Source organism: Mytilus californianus, unplaced genomic scaffold (genome assembly GCF_021869535.1).
Source record: "Mytilus californianus isolate M0D057914Y unplaced genomic scaffold, xbMytCali1.0.p SCAF_5, whole genome shotgun sequence".
NCBI lineage: Eukaryota > Metazoa > Mollusca > Bivalvia > Mytilida > Mytilidae > Mytilus > Mytilus californianus.
The window spans coordinates 63,544,434-63,568,476 of NW_026262701.1; the positions used below are offsets into that span (position 1 = coordinate 63,544,434).

Sequence of the window (24,043 nt, forward strand, 5' to 3'; positions counted from 1 at the left end):
ACCAGTATATAGTGGGCACCTACATTGTACTAAAATCTAAAGATTTTAAGCTTAAGCATTCTCAAATAATTCAGCGAACTCCAAAATTATATTTTTTCACCATTTTTCAGTTTCCATGGTGATGGCAGCCATCTTTTAGTTCCAAAGTTGCACTGCAACTTGAAAGTCAGGGTTCCTTGTTATAGTGAACCATCATTCGGATTGGTAGCTTTGGCTCTGAGAAAGCGAGCGGACAAAATTAGGTGGAAGAAAAAAATATTATAATAATAATAACTAGATTTGCCATTGCAAGCAATAGCGAATGTCACCCTTCCCCCATGGACACTAAGCGGCAGCCATTTCGAAAATTTTGAACAGTGAATGCACATATATACATTGTTATACATCTGTCTGTAAATTTTCAGTACATTTAGAGCAATTTCGAATTTTTCACATTTCTGCCGTTTCCATGGCAACAGTGGCCATTTAGGAAATTCCAAAGTCAAAAGTCTCATCTACACTTTCCAGATAACGTTAATATTAAGTTTCATAAAGTTTGGAGCATTTTGAAATTTTTGACATTTTTGGTGTTTCCATGGTAACGGCAGCCATTTCCAAAATTCCAAAGTCAAATAGCAACTCTGCACATGCCAGTTAACATTTCTGTAAAGTTTCATAAAGTTTGGAGGATTTTGAAATTTTTGGACATTTTTGTATTTATGCTGTTTCCATGGTAACAGTGACCGATTCTAAAATTTTAAAGACAGATGCCACTTTGGCAGATGACCAGGAATATACCATGAAAGAATCATGGAATTTGACCTACCATTATAAGTGAGTAAATGCTACTTTTAAGAATTTCCCATAGGGGCTAATGGTAAATGTTTCTCCAGTTTCCATGCTAATGGCAGCCATTTTGGAATTTCTAAATAAGGTCAACACATCTTGGCATGCCAGGCTACATTCCACTAAAGTTTCATCTAGGTGGGTCCCATAATGAAAGATTTAATGGATTTGCAATTTTTTTTTTTTCATATTTTTTCTGTTTCCATGATAATGGCAGCCATTTTTTAGTTCCAAAGTTGCACTGCAACTCGAAAGTCAGGGTTCCTTGTTATAGTGCCCCATCATTTAGATTGGTTCCTTTGGCTCTGAGAAAACGGGCGGACAAAATTAGGTGGAAGAAAAATAATAATAATAATAGGGAAAAAGAAACAGAGGAAAAGCAATATGTCACCCGACATTGTCGATCGGGTGACATAATAATAGGGAAAAAGAAACAGAGGAAAAGCAATAATATGTCACCCGACATTGTCGATCGGGTGACATAATAAAAAGAACTAAATTTGCCATTGCAAGCAATAGCGGATGGCACTCTTCCCCCATTGCAGGTGAGCGGCAGCCATTTAGTAAATTCCAATATCAAAGAGTGCATCTACACATGCAAATTATCATTTTTGTAAAGTTTCATTAAGTTTGGAGCATTTTGAAATTTTGAACTTTTTTTGCTGTTTCCATAGTTACGGCAGCCATTTTGAAAATTCCAACTTCAAAATGCAACTCTGCCCATGCCAGTTACCATTTCTGTAAAGTTTCATCCAGTTTGCAGCATTTTGATTTTTTTGAAATTTTGAACATTTTTGCTGTTTCCATGGTTACAGTGGATAATTCCAAAATTCTAAAAGCAGACATCTCATTGCCACATGTCATGTTATATATCAATACAGTTTCATTGACTTTGGTCAAATACTCTTTAAGATAATGCTGATTTTATGCATTTTCCTATAGGTTCAATGTAAAACTTGCCCCCAGTTTCCATGACAACGGCGCCCATTTTGGACTATCCAAATATTGTCTTGGCATCTTAACATACTGGGTAACATTTTCATAAAGTTTCATCCAGTTGGGTCTTATAACGAAAGAGTTAGAATTTTTGATATTTTAGCTGTTTCCATGGTAACGGCAGCTATTTTGAAAATTCCGAAGTCAAACTGCAAATCAGCACATGCCAGTTACCATTCCTGTGGAGTTTCTTCCAGTTTGGAACACTTTGATTTTTTTCGCATTTTTGCTGTTTCCATGGAAACGGCGGCCATTTTTTACCATTCCATAGCAAGGTGCACAACTTTACATGGGGGTCCTCATTATAGTAGAGTTCCATCAACATTGGTCCATTGGATTCCAAGAACTCGCGCGGACAAAATGTGTGGAAGAAAAATAAGAAAAACAAGAACTCGCGCGGACAAAATGTGTGGAAGAAAAATAATAAAAATTATAATAATAATAAGAAAAAAAAGAAACGTAGAATAACAATATGTCACCCCAACTCCGTTGAGGGTGCCATAAAAAGAAACGTAGAATAACAATACGTCACCCCAACTCCGTTGAGGGTGCCATAATAATAAACTAGATTTGTAATTGCGAGCAATTACGGATGGCACCCTCGTTCCTCCATTGCCAGGGTAAGGCAACCATTTTGAAAATTCCAAAGTCAAAGAGTGCATCTACACATGCTGATTAATTTTTGTCGAGCCTGCGACTTTTGTCGCAGAAAGCTCGACATAGGGATAGCGATCCGGCGGCGGCGGCGGCGGCGGCGGCGGCGGCGGCGGCGGCGGCGGCGGCGTTAGCTAACTTCTTAAAAGCTTTATATTTTAGAAGATGGAAGACCTGGATGCTTCATACTTTGTATATGGATGCCTCATGTTACGAAGTTTCCGTCAGTCACATGTCCAATGTCCTTGACCTCATTTTCATGGTTCAGTGACTACTTGAAAAAAAAGTTCAGATTTTTTGTAATGTTAAATTCTCTCTTATTATAAGTAATAGGATAACTATATTTGGTATGTGCGTACCTTGCAAGGTCCTCATGCCCGTCAGACAGTTTTCACTTGACCTCGACCTCATTTCATGGATCAGTGAACAAGGTTAAGTTTTCGTGGTCAAGTCCATATCTCAGATACTATAAGCAATAGGTCTAGTATATTCGGTGTATGGAAGGACTGTAAGGTGTACATGTCCAACTGGTAGGTGTCATCTGACCTTGACCTCATTTTCATGGTTCAGTGGTTATAGTTAAGTTTTTGTGTTTTGGTCTGTTTTTCTTATACTGTATGCAATAGGTCTACTATATTTGGTGTATGGAATGATTGTAAGGTGTACATGTCTAGCTGGCAGGTGTCATCTGACCTTGACCTCATTTTCATGGTTCAGTGGTCAAAGTTAAGTTTTTGAGTTTTGGTCTTTCTTTCTAATACTGCATGCAATAGGTCAGCTATATTTGGTGTATGGAATGATTGTAAGGTGTACATGTCTAGCTGGCAGGTGTCATCTTACCTTGACCTCATTTTCATGGTTCAGTGGTCAAAGTTAAGTTTTTGAGTTTTGGTCTTTTTTTCTAATACTATATGCAATAGTTCAACTATATTTGGTGTATGGAAATATTTTATGATCTATATGTCAGTCACTCAGGTTTTATTTGACCTTGACCTCATTTTCAAGGTTCATTGCTCAGTGTTAAGTTTTTGTGTTTTCGTCTGTTTTTCTTAAACTATAAGCAATAGGTCAACTATATTTGTTGTATGGAAGAATTGTTAGCTGTACATGCCTGCCTAGCATGGTTCATCTGACCTTGACTTCATTTTCATGGTTCATTGGTCAATGTTTAGTTTACTTGGTTAATGTTAAGTTTATGTGACAGTTGTAATAAAGCTTTATATTTAGGACTATCAACATAATATCAATGATTAGTAAAGAAGGCGAGACATTTCAGCGTGTGCACTCTTGTTTTGTAAAGTTTCAATAAGTTTTGAGCATTTTGAAATTTTTGACATTTTTGCAGTTTCCATGGAAACGGCGGCCATTTTGAAAATTCCTAAGTCAAACTGCAAATCAGCACATGCCAGTTACCATTTCTGTGAATTTTCTTTCCATTTGGGACACTTTGATTTTTTTCGCATTTTTGCTGTTTCCATAGAAACGGCGGCCATCTTGAACCATTCCATACGAAGGTGCACAACTTTACATGGGGGTCCTCATTATAGTAAAGTTCCATCAACATTGGTCAATTAAATTCCGAGAAACACGACGGACAAAATGTGTGGAAGAAGAATAAGAAAAATAAGAAATAAAAAAAGTAACGTAGAATAACAATACGTCACCCCAACTCCGTTGAGGGTGCCATAAAAAAAAAAGAAAAATAACAATATGTCACCCGACCTCCGTCAGTGGTGACATAATAAAGAAACGGAGGGAAAGCAATATGTCACCCGACATTGTAGATCGTGTGACATAATAAGAAAAAAAAGAAACGTACAATAACAATATGTCACCCCAACTCCGTTGAGGGTGCCATAATAATAATAGGGAAAAAGAAACGTAGGAAAAGCAATATGTCACCCGACATTGTCGATCGGGTGACATAATAAAAATTAAAAAAAGAATCGTACAATAATAATATGTCACCCGACCTCCGTCAGGGTGACATAATAATAGGGAAAAAGAAACGGAGGAAAAGCAATATGTCATCCGACATTGTCGATCGGGTGACATAATAAAGAAACGGAGGAAAAGCAATATGTCACTCGACATTGTCGTACGGGTGACATAATAAGAAACGTAGAATAACAATATGTCACCCCAACTCCGTTGAGGGTGCCATAATAATAAGAAAAAAAGAAACGTAGAATAACAATATGTCACCCAAACTCCGTTGAGGGTGCCATAATAAGAAAAAAAGAAACGTAGAATAACAATATGATGTCCCAACTCCGTTGAGGGTGCCATAATAATAATAAGAAAAAAAGAAACGTAGAATAACAATATGTCACCCCAACTCCGTTGAGGGTGCCATAACTAGATTTGTAATTGCAAGCAATAACGGATAGCATTCTCGTCCCCAAATTGCCACGATTACGGCATGCATTTTGAAAATTACTAAGTCAAATACAACATGTACACATGCTGGTTAACATTTCTGTGAATTTTCATAAAGTTTCGAGCATTTTGAAATGTTTGACATTTTTGTTGTTTCCATGGTAACGGTCGCTTTTTTGGACATTCCAACGTCAAATCGAACATTGGCATGTGCCAATTAACATGTGTGTGAAGTTTTATTTACTTTGGAGCATTTTGAAAGTTTTGGACATTTTTGCTGTTTCCATGGTAACGGTGACCATTTTTAAAAATTCCAAAGATACCTGCAACATTGGCACATGACAGGGACATTCCCATTAAAGTTTCTCTGGGTTTGGCCTACCTTTTTTAAGCGGGTAAATTCTACTTTACGGTTTTCCCATAGTGTTTAATGCTAAACATATCCAGTTTCTATGGCAATATAGTAGTTCTCAAAATCATCTGAAACCTGTATAAAGTGGACACCAACAATGTGTAAAATTTTGATGATTCAAAGTTCAGGCATACTTACATTATGCACCAAAAACAAAAATATTATTTTTCACATTTGTTCTGTTTCCATGGTAACGGTGGCCATTTTGAATTATTCCAATGTGTCTTGCACAACTTCATATAGTGGTCCACATTATGGTATAGTTCCATCACCATTGGTCCATTCAATTCCGAGAAATAGCGTGGACAAAATGTGTAGAAGAATAAAAATAAGAAGCAATAGCGGATGGCACCCTTCCCCTGTTGCCAGGTGAGTGGCAGCCATTTAGAAAATTCCAAAGTCAAAGAGTGCAAATTATCCTTTTTGTAAAGTTTCATTAAGTTTGGAGCATTTTGAAATTTTGGACATTTTTGCTGTTTCCATGGTTATGGCGGCCATTTTGAAAATTCCAACTTCAAAATGCAACTCTGCCTATGCCAGTTACCATTTCTGTAAAGTTTCATCCAGTTTGCAGCATTTTGATTTTTTTTGAAATTTTGGACATTTATGCTGCAGCCATGGTTACAGTGGATAATTCCAAAATTCTAAAAGCAGACATCTCATTGCCACATGTCATGTTATATATCAATACAGTTTCATTGACTTTGGTGAAATACTCTTTAAGAAAATGCTGATTTTATGCATTTTCCCATAGGGTCAATGTTAAACTTGCCCCCAGTTTCCATGACAACGGCGGCCATCTTGGAGTATCCAAATATTGTCTTGGCATCTTGGCATACTGGGTAACATTTTCATTAAGTTTCATCCAGTTGGGTCTTATAACGGAAGAGTTAGAACTTTTGATATTTTAGCTGTTTCCATGGTAACGGCAGCCATATTGAAAATTCCGAAGTCAAACTGCAAATCAGCACATGCCAGTTACCATTCCTGTGGAGTTTCTTCCAGTTTGGAACACTTTGATTTTTTTGGCATTTTTGCTGTTTCCATGGAAACGGCGGCCATTTTTTACCATTCCATAGCAAGGTGATAACTTTACATGGGGGTCCTCATTATAGTAGAGTTCAATCAACATTGGTCCATTGGATTCCAAGAACTCGCGCGGACAAAATTTGTGCAAGAAAAATAATAAGAAAAACAAGAAACGTAGAATAACAGTATATATGTCACCCCAACTCCGTTGAGGGTGCCATAAAAAAGAAACGTAGAATAACAATATGTCACCCCAACTCCGTTGAGGGTGCCATAAAAAAGAAACGTAGAATAACAATATGTCACCCCAACTCCGTTGAGGGTGCCATAATAATACGGAAAAAAAACAGAGGAAAAGCAATATGTCACCCGACATTGTCGATCGGGTGACATAATAAACTAGATTTGCAATTGCTAGCAATAGCGGATGGCACCCTCGTCCCCCTATTGCCAGGGTAACGGCAGCCATTTTGAAAATTCCAAAGTCAAACAGCGCATCTACACATGACAATTAACATTTTTGTAAAGTTTGAAAAGCATTTTTCAATTTTTCACATTTTTCTGTTTCCATGGTAAGGGCAGCCATTTTGAAAATTCCAAAATAAAATATCAACTCTGCACATGCCAGTTAACATTTCTGTAAAGTTTTATAAAGTTTTGTGCATTTTGAATTTTTTGTTTTTTCCATGGTAACGGTAGCCATTTACAAAATTCCAACTACAGAATACCACTTTACCATTACATGTTACATACCCATAAAGTTTCATCAGGTTTAATCTTATATTCTTTAAGAAAATGCAGCTTTAATGTATTTTCCCAAAGGGTCAATGTTAAACTTTTCCCCTGTTTCCATGACAATGGCGGCCATTTTAGAATTTCTAAAAAACTGTCTGCAAATTTAGGCATACCAGGTAACATTACCATAAAGTTTCATCCAGTTAGGTTTTAAAATAAATAATTAAGAATTTAGAATTCTTTTGTACATTTTTGCTGTTTCCGTGGAAAAAATGAAAACAACACGTTTTTCGTCCGTCCGAAGCGCTTTTTTGGATTTACCTGCATCAGGAACGCTCAAAGCCGAATATTTGAAAGCCTAGGATTATAAGAACCTAAAGAGTTGAAGCGGTACGGTGGCCATCTTGAACCATTCCAAAGTCAAGTGCACAACTTCACATGGGGGTCCTCATTATAGTATTGTTCCATCAACATTGGTCCATTAAATTCCAAGAACTAGGCGCGGACAAAATGTGTTGAAGAATAAGAAAAATAAGAAAAAAAAAGAAACGTAGAATAACAATAGGTCACCACAACTCCGTTGAGGATGCCATAAAATAGAATCGTACAATAACAATATGTCACCCGCACTCCGTTCAGGGTGACATAAAAAAAGAATCGTACAATAACAATATGTCACCCGCACTCCGTTCAGGGTGACATAAAAAAAGAATCCTACAATAACAATATGTCACCCGCACTCCGTTCAGGGTGACATGATAAGAAAAAAAGAAACGTAGAATAACAATATGTCACCCCAACTCCGTTGAGGGTGCCATAATAATAAAAAAAAAGAGAAACGGAGGAAAAGCAATTTGTCACCCGACATTGTCAATATAACTTTCTCCATACTATATGTACTAAACGGGAATAGTCGTATGTTGGTGGTTGATGTAGTCTGTTGCAGAGTTCATTACTTAGGAGATTTCTGCCTGGTCCCTTTTTATATTTCTCTACATTTTGTAATTTAGCGGAAAATAAGTCATTCCCTTTGTCTTAGTAAAACTGTTAAGGAGACCACTCACTTCTGAATTTGGTGTTTTTAATACAAGACTTGACAAGAAGAACAGGCACAACTGCTTAACCTTACCAGGCATAGATCACTTTAAACATTGTATAGTGTCAGTTGGCATACATTGTTGTACCTACATTTTTCTTTACAGACAAAATCGATTATACATGTAACTATTGCACATTCGTGAATTGTAACTACAGCATCTGCAACAGGAAAACATATTATGCTATCTTAATCATAACTTTGTTAATATTCTTCTGCAGCTCAAATTAAGAACACTACTGTAATATGTGAAGAAATAATCTCTGTGCAATATTATTTTTTTTATTATTTCTTATGGCAAGGATTTGATAAAAAAAAAACTTATAGATTTGGGAAGACAAGGATGCTAGGGCACATTTAAAAATATTGGTGACAAAACCTCACACAATTTTTAATGTTCAAAACAATGGTATATTTTTCAATACTCACCTCTTATTATTTTAAACAAGCTTGAATCGTGCACCAAAGGCATGTTTATTCGTTTTACACTTCGAGTTCATTTCAGACATGGGTTTATTGGTAAGACATCTACAAAGAAAAAAGACATTGTTAAGTGCAGCATCTCTAAATTTTCAACATTCCACTTTTAACTTGAAAAACCCGGTAGTAAAATAAAGTTTTATATTTGTGAAACGCTTACAAAATTAGGACTTCCAAAACCTTTCATAAATTGGTTGAAAACCTTTAAATTCTATGATTTTCATTGTAGCAGTAGAAATTTGTCCTGCTGAATCCAACAAGATTCTGGCATCAAGGGTTTTAAGATTAAACTTGATCCTAAAACTCATAGTTCGAGGATCTCACAATAAGCTAATTAAATTACAATTTTTCTAAAATGTAAACAGAAAGTCAGTTTTACTCTCAATACAATTGAAATATTTGGAACACTATTAGACTTAAATAATGAGTTCTTTGGTCACTCATCTTGAGATACAATAACGCACCACAAGCACCGGGATTTTGACAGTCACTCATCTTGAGATACAATTATGCACCACAAGCACCGATATCTTGACAGTCACTCATCTTGAGATACAATAATGCACCACAAGTACCAAGATCTTGACAGTCACTCATCTTGAGATACAATAATGCACCACAAGGACCGAGATCTTGACAGTCACTCATCTTGAGAAACAATAATGCACCACAAGCACCAATATCTTGACTGTCACTCATCTAGAGATACAATAATGCACCACAAGCACCGAGATCTTGACTATCACTCATCTTGAGATACAATGATCGATGCACCACAAGCATCGAAATCTTGACAGTCACTCATATTCAGATACAATACTGCACCACAAGTTCCGAGATCTTGACAGTCACTCATCTTGAGATACAATAATGCACCACAAGCACCAAGATCTTGACAGGCACTCATCTTGAGATACAATAATGCACCACAAGCACCGAGATCTTGACTGTCACTCATCTTGATATACAATAATGCACCCCAAGCACCGAGATATTGACAGTCACTCATTTTGTTATTATAAAACACACATAAAACCACGCATCCCATATTGCCTGATAGGAGCCTACCTTTTTTTAGTGTTTCGGCAGTCAAAGCTTTTGACGGTCATCTTAAGATGCACTACTTTAATATAATCAAAAATAAATATTATTCATGTAAATATTGAAATTTTTATATATATATAAATTCTTCTGCAATAGATATTTTGACAGATCTGCCATCATCAGGGTTCCATCTTGTTAATTACTAAATTAAACGAGACTTACTTTGGTTAAAGTTGAAGTTTAATTTGAATTCTATGTAGTCATAGAATCACTGAAGTGATCAGATGAGAAGCACTGCGCAACCGCAACCTCAGTCTTCAAAGATACAATTTTTTTTATGATGAAAGCCAAGTGGTACTCTACCAAAAGCATAAGCCTTAAACTACACAGCTGTAGGGAGGGTGGCGGCATCTGATCACTTCTGTGTTTCTATGACTACATAGAATTCAAATTAAACTTCAACTTTAACCAAGGTAAGTCTCATTTAATTTAGTAATTTTATTACGTCATATCACTTCCGCAATCAGATGAAATTTTAAAGCACACTCAAAATATTTTCAATAGTAACTTTTATATATATAAATGTAAACCAATCACTTATTCAACACATTTACATCAAAACTATTTGAATTGATAATTCTTTTGTTATAAAAGGATGCAAAAGTATTCACATTTGTCCAACCCGCTTTACTCATTATATCAGCTAAAGAAACATTGTACAGTTTAGCTTTTGACGTAGCTGCAGATCTCACTGAATGAGCACTAAATTGTCGAGTGTCTATACCCGATTTTTGCAAAACTACTTTAATCCAACGAGAAATAGTGCTGCAAGTCACTGCTTTATGCGGCTTAATATAACTAATAAGTAACTGATGTGTGTTAACACGCAAAAGTTCAGTACGTTTTAAATATTCCTTTAAAACAGAATATACACACAACCTCCTGTCTGGAGGAAAAGCTCTCAGTTTGACATCTGGATTCTTATATCCTGGTCTAGACTGTTTTAATAAAACATCGACCTGTTAGTCAAATGCGTTTTGTCAAAATGTACTTTTTGGTCTTTTGGAAAATGTTGTTTGTGCTGTATTTAGACCCCTCTAACAAGAAATTTGTTTTGCATGCACACGTATAAAAATTGCGGTTTTTATCCAACGCAATCATAGGTTTGAACGTTGTTTTCAATTTAGACTTGTTTATATTTTTTCGTTTGGGCTTGTATTATATTTACCTTCGGGTTTATATGATCCGTTCATCCTATTTTGACTCCTCAAAATTCAAGAATCTATCCTAAATTGAGGTAAATTGTATGGCTTTCCAAATACCGTTTCGATTCCTAACATCACTGAAGAGGCATTAATTGTCGAAATCCGGATATGGTGTACAAAAACCTTTGCACCTTTTGTTTGCGGTATACCATCTTTTCCGCAAGTTTTTTGTTTGATGTTTAGTATTAAATTTATAATTAAGATCCATTTATTACATCGGTGATCCGTTTATTTGGCAATCGCCAATGGCAGTCAGCAGGGTTTAAGAACATTTGTTGTTCGACCTGTTAGTCAAATGCGTTTTGTTAAAATATACTTTATCACTTTTTTGGTCTTTTGGAAAATGTTGTTTGTGCTGTATTTAGACCCCTCTAACAAGAAATTTGTTTTGCATGCACGCGTATAAAAATTGCGGTTTTTATAAACGCCTTAAAAGTGTACAAAACAACACCAATATTAAAAAAAAGGAAACATTAAATGTAAGTATCTATGAATATTTCGGATAACAGATATCCTTCATCAGTATGATTATGATGTAAGATGAATCATATCAATCTATTCTGATTTAATTTAACTATAACAATCATTAAATTTATACAATTAAAACAGAACAACGCTTGTACAATTCTAAAATTTAAAAAATGACGTAGGTTAGGTATTTACAACAGAGACTGCATAGATTTGCTTCTAACAAAAATAGTAATGTGCGATATGAACTGGTACATTTCTAAAATTTCACAGGTGACGAAAGTTGAGTTATTAGAACAAAGACTGCGATAGAAATACATTCCCAATGAATAGCACTGACCGATTTGAGCTGGTATAATACTTAAATTTCAAATTTGACGAAGGTAATGTAATTACAACAGAGGCTGCGTATTTACGCATCCCAAATAAATAGCAGTTTGATAATTTTTAAACATTTTAATTTTGTCAAAGGTTAAGTAATTCACCGTGGCTGCGTATTTATACATCCCAAATGAATAGCACCCTGCGATTTAAACTGGTATAATTCTAGAATTTCAGAGTTGACAAGGGTTAAGGAATAGCAATAGAGACTTCGTAGTAATATGTAATATAACCCAAATGAAAATCACTGCGCGAATTAGAACTACACCTTTTCATTGATCCCATTTGGTGCCAAAGTTTTTAATTTTCTTATCCAAAATCTTTCCCGAGTGAGTCTATCCTCCCTAGACACAGCAGTGTTGTGGTCTATGATTGTAATGGTCAGTCGATTGAGATCTGCCTTAGTGTGGCCAGGGGATCTCAAATGTCGACTGAGAGGAAGGTCTGGCTTGCATTCATAGTCGCTACGATGGCCGTTCATACGTTTGCAAAATGGCTGTTCTGACTCGCCAACATACTGTTTTCCACATTTACACTGTAGAAGATACACAGCATATGGTGTATTCCGTACCAGTGGAGTGACACAATTTATTTATTGTGTACAGGTATCGTTACTCGTAACGACCAGCGCCCTCGTAAGAAAGATCGTTGACTAATATCTAGACGTTATATATATATATATACATCGACCACCGAAAGCTATATTTTTATGTAGCCTAGGTGGTCGAGTGGTCTAGGGCGCTGGACACGGTGCAGGCGGTGTTGCCACGATGTCACAGACGCAAGGGTTCGAACCCCGCTGAGGGAAGAACAAAAATTTGTTAACGCAATTTTGAAGATCTAACATTGTTGGGCTAAATTTGAGACGAATTATATATATATGGTGTTAGCCCTGTATAACCATGTGTTATCCGATGGAGAATGTCTGTCATAAAGTTGTCACATGTTTAGACGTGTATATATATAGATTATAACATGGCATTTTTCATATCAGACCCCTTATCAGCCCTAGGTCATGATATCAGCCCGACAGCCGACAGGCTAGAGGGATGATTTTGACCATGGGCTGATAAGGGGTCTGATATGAAAAATGACATGTTATGTTCTTTTTATCATATACTTCAGCGGAAGCCATACAGACAAGAAAAACTATTTTTAAACATTATAAAATTCATTTATTGTATTATTTGTTTTGCATTTTTTAATTATATATTTTCCTGTTTCCTAATATTCATTCTTTTATTCTACTTAGTTATGTTTTTCACTAAAATATACCACTGAGGTTTATTTTCCGGAATTTGCAGAATGACGTCGAAATGCTTTGCGATAACGTTAAAGAAAGGCATGCGATAATAACCGGAAGCAGTTGATATAAACCGGAAGCAGTTGATATATACCGGAGGTAGTTGATAACGAAAGTCATATCACACGGCTTAGACAATTCTTCAAATTTAATGAATAAATATATGTACAAATTAGTTTTATCAAGAGGTACAATTATACCATTATTTTCTACAAGTATATGATAAATATATATATATGTACGTCTAAACAAGTGAAAACTCTACGAAAGATCCATCCATTGGATCACCAGTGAAGGTGATACACGGCTGAAAACACATTTTATATTCTAAATATCAGCACAACAATGTTAAATCTGCAAATTTGCAGAAGCATATATATATAGTGTGAAAAGACGGTTGGTAATGTTGACGTTAGAAACAACTTATTATTCAAATTAAAGATGCCGCTAAATGATATTACAAATTCGTATTGCTAGATCATGTAGATATTGTTATTTTGTGGGTTTTCTTTCTTTCTTAAAAACCTAAATGTATGGTGTTTTGATGATAAATTGTGTTGTCTGAAAAGTAAAATAATAGTCTACATAAGATATTAAACTAGAATTTCTATTTAAATAGTAATATTTATATTGATAAAATGAACTTCTTACATTGAAAGGTTCAGCTTCTGATTGCGAGAAAGAAGATCTAATTCAGGAATTGGACGTTATGAGAAAGATTCCTAAGCATGAAAATATTGTTTTATACTTAGGATGTTGTACAAAACAAGGTATTTATTGTAGTAAGGAAAGAACAATTTTACAAGTCCTTATTTAAATGGCCACCAAAGTACGTTGAACTTTACGGTTGTTAGGTTTAGGGTATTGGACTCAACAACAAATAATCAACTTGCTTAGTTAGAAAAGTTTTAAAAGTACATTACTATAAGAGAGAGAGGCGAAAGATATCAAACTCATAAGTCAAACATAAACTGACAACGCCATGGCAAAGAACGAAAAAGACCAAAAGACAAACAACAGTATACAAAACACGACATAGAAAACTAAAGACTGAGCAGCACGAACCCCACCTTTTACATGAAAATGATTCATCAAACTTCATTGATTTCCTTGTTCTGTGTTTTAACCTTACGCTTTTCCAATTTATACTCATATTTGTCTCCATTTAATGAGTGGACTACATAGGAACATTCTTAGCACATTGCTAATTTACATCAATTTGTCCTATTCATCTTCAATGGCGACACTATAGTATATGTAAATAACAAATGAATCACTTTTCAAGAATAAGAAGGAATATGTCCGTATTTTAAAAGTCCCTTGCTTCTTTTCAGTGTGCCAAAAAGTTCAATTTTTGCATAAAAATATAAAGTCTTGAAACTAACAGTTATGAATATTGTTTGCATGTTTGGGAAAACCTAAAAATTTGACGATTCAAGACAAATAACCTTCATACAATCGTTTTTATTAAAATTCAGTCACAAAGAATTAAACTAAAACCCCTTTAACGCATAAATTGTTCACCTGGTAAAACATATGAATTCTTAAATTAATAGCAATAGTGAATGTTATCTTTCACACACCAAGTAAGATTATGATTTAATTATAGGGGAAACAATATGCAAAGCGGTTGAAACATAGAAAGGCAGTTTTGATTTTATTTCTTAGGAGGCTTTGTCCCGTTAAAATATTAACAGTTTTATAAATCCGTTTGATATTTTAAGACTTTAGTCGATGAAGAACTTTTTGGCATATGGTGAAAACATATGACTGTTCTCTGTTGTGTTGGAGATTGTTTAAAAATTATCCTCTTTAAGTCTTTTGGTTATTTTTGTCGTTTCTTTGCTATCACTATTATTCCAAGCAGGTTAAAATACTGAACCTTATCGCTATAAACAACAATTATTTTTATACAGTTTTTAAAATGTAACTCGCTTATTTCCTTTTATCTATTTTTGTGGATTGACAATAATTTGCTAAGATAATATTTATAGTTACTTCTGAACTGATAAATATTTGTGAAAGATAATGAAATTTAACTGCAAGCGGATATTTAAATATGTGTTGGAAAGCCAGTATTTTGAGGTTACAATGAAGTAATTATTTACAATTATTTTGGGGTTTTGCGTTTTCCATTTAAAAAATCCGTTGAAAAAACTGTCAAACTCTTAATTTTCAACAACTTTGGATGTGAATAAAACTGCGTAACACATATGGTGCCGCAGCTTTTTTGATAGAAAAATGGCATTTCTTAAGGGTACTCTATGGGTCCGGAATTTTCGAAATAGTATGAATTAAGAAAACCCCTTGCTCAATTTTGCACAGAAAATTTTGCTCTTCACAAAGAGTTTCCTCCAAATTTCTCGCTATTTCTACACCAATAGCCAACATTCATTTTCTCACTATTTCAATTTTTTTCTTTCCTAATTAACAGGGCAGCAGAAAATAAATTTACTTCTACCTATTATATTGGATGTAAAAAATAGGAGGCCCCCTGCATAACTAGATGGCCCCGTCATCTTTATTTACTTCCTTTTAACCTTGACTTGTTTCCATATTATAGATCCAGTGTACATTTTGATGGAATATGTAAAGGGAGGCAATCTGCAATCATATTTACGAAAATGTCGACCAAGTCAACAGACTGCAACCAGTGAGGAGATTTCGCCACCTAGTGCAAAAGACTTGAAAATGATTTCATTAGGAGTAGCTAGAGGGATGAGTAATTTACATACATGTGGAGTGAGTAAATCATTGTGAAAAATAAAATCATTGACTTTTGAACTTATCTATGAAGAGTTAAGAGTACAGTCACATGAAAATATGCAGAAGTCAATAATTTTGTATCTGTATTTAATTGATTCTATTTTTTTTGTCACGAGCAAATTTTACCAAACTCAGTTTATTTTGAAGTTACAAATGCTAATCTTCAATTGCATTCCCTCTAAATTTTAAATGCTAACGAAGAATTTAGTTAAAAAAACGTACTTTTTTTAATTTTTACCCTTATCGTTTCAAAACACTAAAAATCTCTTACCAACCGTTTTATATATACATATAAAAATAATGGGATATAGTATGGTTGCCAATGAAACAATTATCCACCGAAGTTCAAATGGAGTAGATGTAAGCAATTATAGGCAACCGTACGGCCTTCAACAATGAGAAAAGCCCATACCATATAGTCGGCTATAAAAGGCCCCGACATGAAAAATATGAAGCAATTCAATTGAGAAAACTAACGGCATGATTTATAACAAAACACAACCACTTAAACTAATAATTGAAGCGTTTTAGAAATTCATTCGACAAGATCCTTAGTAATATTCATGTAATGATATGCATAGAATCAAATGAAAATATGGATAACCTTTTTATGATTTGCTCCGTTGCACGACGTTGGAATATGTTTTCCAAAGGTATGATATTCCGATAACAAAAATGTTTCATTGAAAAGCAATACTTGGAATCCCAATCTTTGATGAAAATCAAAGCCACGATACCCCAATATTTGCTAAGGTTTCAAACTATATTTTTTTAGACACATATAAAAACATATTCACCAAGCGTTCCTTTGAAATCAATATTTGACTATTCTACTTTACTGATAAAAAGATAAATTTCAGCATTATCCAAATGGCTCATCTAATGTAACCTGGATGAAACCGGGCTATAGGGAAACATGTAAAAAAACTTTCTCTAAAAACGACTGCAATTTCTTAACACAGTATGGTTTCAATATGACTTGTCTTGACCTTTTTGACTCTCCTGCAACGAAAGTTGCAGTATACGAAACATAGGGATTACTTTCATGCGGCAGAGGCGACTGCGGCGTTAACTATTTGTATAAAGCTTTTATCTCAGAAGGTAAAAGACCTGGATGCTTCATACAATGTTTTCTTTTTGGTCATGTGAAATATTCACTTTTTATGAGTAATAGAATAACTGTTTTTGGTATTGGGATCCTTGCAAATTCTACATGTCTGTCTGACAGGCTTTACCTGACTTCGACTTCATTTCATGGATCAAGTCCATATCTCAGATACTATTAGCAATAATCAACTATAATTGCTGTACGGAATGGCTGTGAAGTGTGCATGTCCGGTTGGCAGGTTTCATCCTTGGCTCTCAAATATTCGGCTTTGAGCGTTCCTGATGAAGGTTGATCCAGAAAAGCGCTTCGGACGCATGAATTTATAAAGTGTTGTTTTCATTTTTTTCATCCGACCTTAACCTCATTTTCATGGTACATTAGTCAATGTTTTTATAGTACGGTGTGTTACTCCGATATTATAAACCATGATGCCACTATGTGTTATTGATTGTATACTCTACATGTCTGTATGGCAGGTTTTACCTGACCTTGACCTCATTTTCATGGATGGATGGTCCATGTTAAGTTTTCATGGTTTTGTCTATTTATTGGATTCTATAAGCAATAGGTCAACTATATTTGATGTTTGGAATGATTCCATCGTGAACATGTTGTCTGGCAGGGTTTATCTGACCATGACCTCATTTTTAGGTTCATTAGTGTATGTTCTATTTTCGTAATTATGTATACTTCTTAGATATCATAAGCAATAGGCTAACTCTATTTTGTGTATGTTATAACTGTTAGTTGTACATATATGTCTGGCAGGGTTCATCTGACCATGACCTCACCTACATGGATCATTGATAATGTTGAGTTTTTGTGATACTTATAGAAAAACCTTCATATTACAGACTTTCAACACAAATTCAATCTTGTTAAGTAAAATTGGCGAGACATTTCAGAGTTTGCACTCTTGTTTGTTTTCAGTGACACTATTTGAAATCGTAAACCTGTATTTACGTTTAAAAATATTGAGAAAAAAAATATAAGCAGCTTGAATGTATGATGATAGGATCGTTTCTTGTACAATTTGAAATGTATTCATTCGTGGTGTAGTGGCCTGACCATTAAGTATAACCGACGAATGGGCTCACGCAAAAAAAGACTATCAGGTGCTGATACTTGAATCATGAACTTATCTAACAAATGGTAAAAAGCTGAAAATACAAATAAAAATACAATGTTACAATGTGTTGAATTAATGTTATAATGTACGAAATGTCAAATATAAATAATAGCACAGTCCACTGTACGCGAGATAAAGTTGCAGTTATAAAAAAGTTAAATTTCTAGTATATCACGGAAAAAAGTTCAAATATATGATAATGAGCAGTTTGAAGGCATACAATACAATGTTATTAATGTAACTCACTCTGTGGGTAACCACAAATTGTGTCCAAGATAACGTTTGCCCGAAAAAGTTCCTCGGTTCTGTTATGACCTTGCAGTTCAGTAAGAGAAAGGTAACAATAATTTCGATTATTAAATGTTTTACACAGGTCTAAGATGTATAATTCTCCTTGGTTAGGAACACATAAATTGATTGTGAAAATAATCGAAGGAACTATATAAACTGATTAATGAGTTATCAGAATACGTGGTCATAAACTTCAATTTTGTCTCGCCTGCGACGAAAGTCGCAGTATGCGAGACATAGGGATTACTATTCGGCGGCGTCGGCGTAAACTGTTTGTATAAAACTTTATATTTCGGAAGGTGGATCAGTGATCAAGGTTAAAGTTACTTGCTTAGGTCCGTTTCTCAGATACTATAAGCAGTAGGTCAATTATATGTGGTGTATGGAATGATGGTAAGGGGTACATGTCAGTCTGGCAGGTTTGGTCTGACCTTGACCTCATCTTTATGGCTCATTGGTCAATGTTTAGTTTTTGTGTTTTGGTCTGTTTTTCAAGTACTATAAGCAATTGGTCAACTTCATTTTGTGTATGGAATGATTGTAAGGGGTACATGTCAGTCTGGCAGGTTTGATCTGACCTTGACCTCATGTTGATGGTTCATTGGTCGAAGTTAAGTTTTTGTGCTTTGGTCTGTCTTTTAAGTACTATAAGCAATTGGTCAACTATATTTGGTGTATGGAATGATTGTTAGGTGTACATGTCGGTCTTGCCGGTATCATCTGACCATGACCTCATTTTCATGGTTCATTCGTCAATGTGAAGTTTTTGTGTTTCGGTCTGTTTTTCAAATATTGATAGCAATAGGTCAGCTATATTTGGTGTATGGAATAATTGTAAGGTGTACAAGTCTCTCTGGCAGGTATCATCTGACCTTGACCTCATTTTCATGGTTCATTGGTCAATGTTAAGTTTTTGTGTTTTGGTCTGTTTTTCAATTACCCTTAGCATTAGGTCAACTATATTTGGTATGTGGAATAATTGTAAGGTGTTCATGTCTATCTAACAGGATTTATCTGACATTAACCTCATTGTCATGGATCTTTAAAACCGTTAAGATTATGTGATAATTGTAGGAAAATCTTTATCTTTAAGGACTTTCAACATAAAATCAATGGTCAGTAAAGCAGGCGATACATTTCAGCGTGTGCACTCTTGTCTATTGTAGATATACCATCTTGTTCTAAAGCGTTCGGAATCACATTATCAGAGATAAAATCATACAACTATCAAATAAACAATAATAAACTTAACGAGATATATTTTGTAACAAAAGATTTGTACAAGTTAAAGGAAATTTTGATCCCTATGTTTTGCCTTAATAATAGTTTTATATTTATGTCGAATGACCATTCTAGAAGTATTTTCAATATTATCTAATTGATGTGAGTCTGTATCCTGAAAAAAAAATTATTTTAGAATATATCTTCTGTATTTATGGTACACATTTTAATACTATGCGTACTTCTGCTTTCCGTACATGTTCATCGGAACTTTTAAACGAGTTCGCTATAATTCCTACGACAGTCCACTGGTTACGGCAAAGGTTTTTGTTGTCTTTGAGAAGAATGACGTCTCCTTCGATGAGATCAAGACGATCTTCAGTCCATTTTCGTCGTTGTTGTAGTAACGGCAGGTACTCCTTCCTCCTACGGGACCAGAAAACAATGGCCAGATCTTGAACACGTCTTCATTCGGTAAGACAAAGATCCCATTTGTCGAATCCTCCAAGCTGATCTGAAGTGAAGATGTAATCGGTCTTCTGTGTCAATAACATAGCTGGAGTCAAGATTAATGGATTCTCTGGACTGTTGATACCGGTACCAGAGGTCTCGAGTTCATTATTGCTGAAACTTCTGCCATGAACGTATTGAGCACGTCATGTATAAGACTTCGGCTGGCGGCGTTGATAAGCATAGAATAAAGTATTGTCCTGGCGACACCAATCATTCTTTCCCAGGCTCAACCCATGTGGGACGAGTGCGGCGGATTGAAGATCCAAGTTGTACGAGAATTGTACAAAAAGTTACAAAAAGTTCTTGAAGGGTTCGTCCTCAACGTTGATTGAGTCGATTCTCAAGTTGTCGATTGCGCCAATAAAATTTGTTCCACGATCGGATTGGAAAATCTTAACTTGGCCTCTAATAGCTGTGAATCTTCTGACGGCGTTTATGAAGGCTGAAGAGCTCATTTCCTCGATGAGTTCAATATGAACAGTTCTCATCACTTAGCATGTGAATAGTATTGCTTAACGTGTTTAACGTGAAACAATTGTCCATGGTCCAAAGGTGTCTATTCCAACGTTAGATTTGATTTGACACTGGCTTTTTCCTCTGAGTTTGCGACATGTCACACATCTGTGAATAATTGACGAGATCAAACGTTTTGCTCCAAAGATCCAGAATAATGCGGATCTAATCGCTCCATCTGTGAAGTGGCGACCTTGGTGTTTGATCTGGTCATGGTGATGTCAAACTAATAGTGTTGCTATATAATGTGTCTGGGGACGATCAATGGTTTCTTTTCACGAAGGTTCAAGTCAGATTTGACTATACAGTCTCCTTCTCGTAGTAGTCCTCGTTCGTCCAAAAAAGGATTGAGGTTAGCTATCGGGCTTCGCTTATGAATTTGTTCCTTTCTTCGAATGCTAAATATTTTCTCTCTGTAAACTTCGGATTGTGCGGACATTAAGATGAAATTTTCGGCTTTCGTAAAAATTTCTACGAAAGTCGCTGATTCTGCCTTTCTTAGCCCGTGTAAACGAGAGAAACATTCTAAAAAGGCTATTGCTCGTAAAGAGCTGTCAAATTGCAGAATCGTTTGAATCTATCAGTGCCGATACTGTTACGCGTAGGCACAGCTTCCGTCTTTGCAACACTGATAGATTATCCATGATGCATTGTGCGATCTCGACTGCTAATACGGCAGCAGATAGTTCCAGTCGTGGAATGGTGTGATAATTTGTTAGTGCACCTTTTGCTTTCCCAAGAATGAACCCAATGTTAGGTTTACCACTACTATCGGTCGTGCGGAGATATGCAACAGCTACTATGACTTTTTCAGAGGCATCAGAGACGACATGTAGCTCCTTTGTGGCAGTTTTATTGAGATACGACACATAGCTATGTGGAATGCGTAATGCTTCAATAGCTATCAGAGTATCTTTCCAAGATTTCCATTCGAGTGCTGTCTCATCAGAAAGAGGTTGATCCCAATCGACGGTTTCTGATACTAATTTCCTTAGTAGGAGTTTTTCGTGTATAATCACCGGAGCTAAAAATCCAAGAGGATCGTAGATGCTGTTTATTGTTGATAAAATTTCTCTCCGTGTGATCGGTTTATTTTCTGACGCCAACTGAAATAGGAAGTTGGCAGTGTTCACGTTCCAGCTGAGTCTAAGACTACGTTGCAGTTTTTTGTTGGCCTAGATCCTTAAGGTTTTAAGCAAAATCGCTGGTAGGAAATGCAGACATAACATCCGCATAGTTAGAGGAGAACTTGTGATAGTGCTAATGGCATGTCTGGCAGACTCTGGTCCAAGCCACTTGACCAGTAGGTGTATCTGTTCCGAGTCTGTGACTTTCTTGAAACTGGAGTACCATGTGTGAAAGGATTCAGCCCTGTCGTTAAGGTTTGTTAACCGGGAAAACAGCAGTTCCTTGCGTGGGAGAAATATTGTTATCTCCGATGTCGGGTTGATATAATGGTCGTTAATTTCCGTAGCCATCGAAATTTGAATCACGGGTGTTGATTGGTGTGCAACAGGGATCTCATCTGAAACGCCCTGTTTTTGGTGTGCAACAGGAATCTTCTCTGAAACGCCCTGATTTTGTTTACTAGTTACCGTTATATCATACAATGGGATAAACGTGAAAAAGAAGAAGCAGATATTTTTTTCCGAATGGTTATAGCTTGTGATGCCATTAATACAAATCGAAATAAAAGGACAGCCGTGCTACACATTTCGCCGAAGAACCCAATGTGGCTAAGCACTTACTCTAGCTCCATGGCAAAAAAGATTGTTGTCTCGGCAGACAATGCCCCATCCAAGATCGTTTTTGTTTGTTAATAAAACTATATTAACTGCTTGATAAAGGAACTTCGAAACCAAACATATTTCCAGGACACTTTCTAAAGAGAAAATCCCCTACATTTAAAGGTATGTCTTAGATTCTCTAGAAGTTCAAACAAAGACAAAGAACTTGGTCTTGCTGCGTTCTACTGGGTGCCTTATTTACACAAGAATCCGGACAACCAACGTTATACTGCAAGGTCCGAAAACGGCTCCACGAAACCTCTTTCCGAACTATTAACGTCTTATCATCACCAAAATAAACCCGAGTTTTAGAGTTACTGTGAAAAAACTTTTTAAGGGGGTTGAGAAACAGATATGCATACTAAAATAAATTAAAAGATCTGTTAGAGTACACTATCCTCGTGAAATAGTATCAAGATGTTTTACTCTTTACCCTTCACACTGGTAATCCTCATTCTAAATTGGTTTAAAGACATTTTCAAAGAATGATAGTCCAGCGGATATAAGAATAATTGATCACTTTATAGAAAAAGCATGAAACATGGCATAGTGAAAGATTAAGGTGTATAAACAAATTTCAGATATGAAGCCACAAAAAAAAATTCCAATATGGCCGCCAAATTAATGATGGCCGACATAAGGTACTGGAAATACAACATAATACACTTGATGAAGTCTACCAATATGAAGAGTTCAGTGGATATCACAAACTTAGGGAAATACATTTAAGATATGGCATCTAGACTATAATTTTGATTGCTGCTTGAACTTTTTTAATTTCGCTAAAACGGCTCAGTTTTAAAATCTTTAAAACGCCATATTCATTGATGGTCACTTTTTCGCTTAAAATCTAATCTCCAATGTGAAAAGCTTGTATTTCAGAAAACTTAACATATGCGACTCTGATTTAATTAACTACTGATGTAGGATATCAATAAGTCTCGATTAACACTTATCTCTATAGCAACTGTAAGACGCCAATACATATTCGTTAGATCAATTACCTATAACGCAGGTGGCCATAGAAAAGAATAGATGTATTCCGAAAAGACAGTATGCATTTCCGGTATTCCGGAAGACTATAAGAGCAACCAATATTTATGCGTGAACCCTCAGGAGTTCACACAATAACAAATAGTGACCGAAGCAAATCAAACTCTGAGGCGGCGTATAGCAACCACAAATCAACCAATCAATCAGATGTGACGCCTTTAATGTGTAATTTACAACTTAATCGGAAAATACCCCGATCTAACAGACAACTGTTTTAATGATTTAATAATCATTGTAATATTGCTATTGCTACCCTGGTCTGTTTATATTAAAAGCAAATAAAAACTTTATGAAAAGTTCAATTCCTTATAAACATATCTACAAATTTGTTTTCAACATTTTGACTGTAAATTCCTGAATGAAATACTAGAACAAAGGAGGGTATGGGTTGAACTTTATTCACTTCTCCATTCACATGACAAAACACAATCGGATTTAAAAATTTTTATTACACATTTAACGGTTTGCGTTCACATATAAATTGGATTAAATGAATATTTTTGAATCTGAAGTCAAACCACTTGAATTATGTAGTTTGACATTTTATTTCAACTAACGTCGGATTTGAGTCCAGAACAAATATACGTGGGAACGC

The 24,043-nt window shown here is 35.4% G+C and overlaps 1 protein-coding gene across 1 annotated transcript in view; it reads left to right on the plus strand.

The window, feature by feature from the left end:
• The window catches only part of LOC127701153 (tyrosine kinase receptor Cad96Ca-like), a 359,749-nt gene that overhangs the window by 223,073 nt on the left and 112,633 nt on the right, over positions 1–24,043 (plus strand). The window contains exons 8-9 of the mRNA XM_052204967.1: positions 13,727–13,837; positions 15,631–15,809. Coding sequence (XP_052060927.1) covers positions 13,727–13,837; positions 15,631–15,809 — 290 coding nt within the window. The remainder of the gene's footprint in view (positions 1–13,726; positions 13,838–15,630; positions 15,810–24,043) is intronic.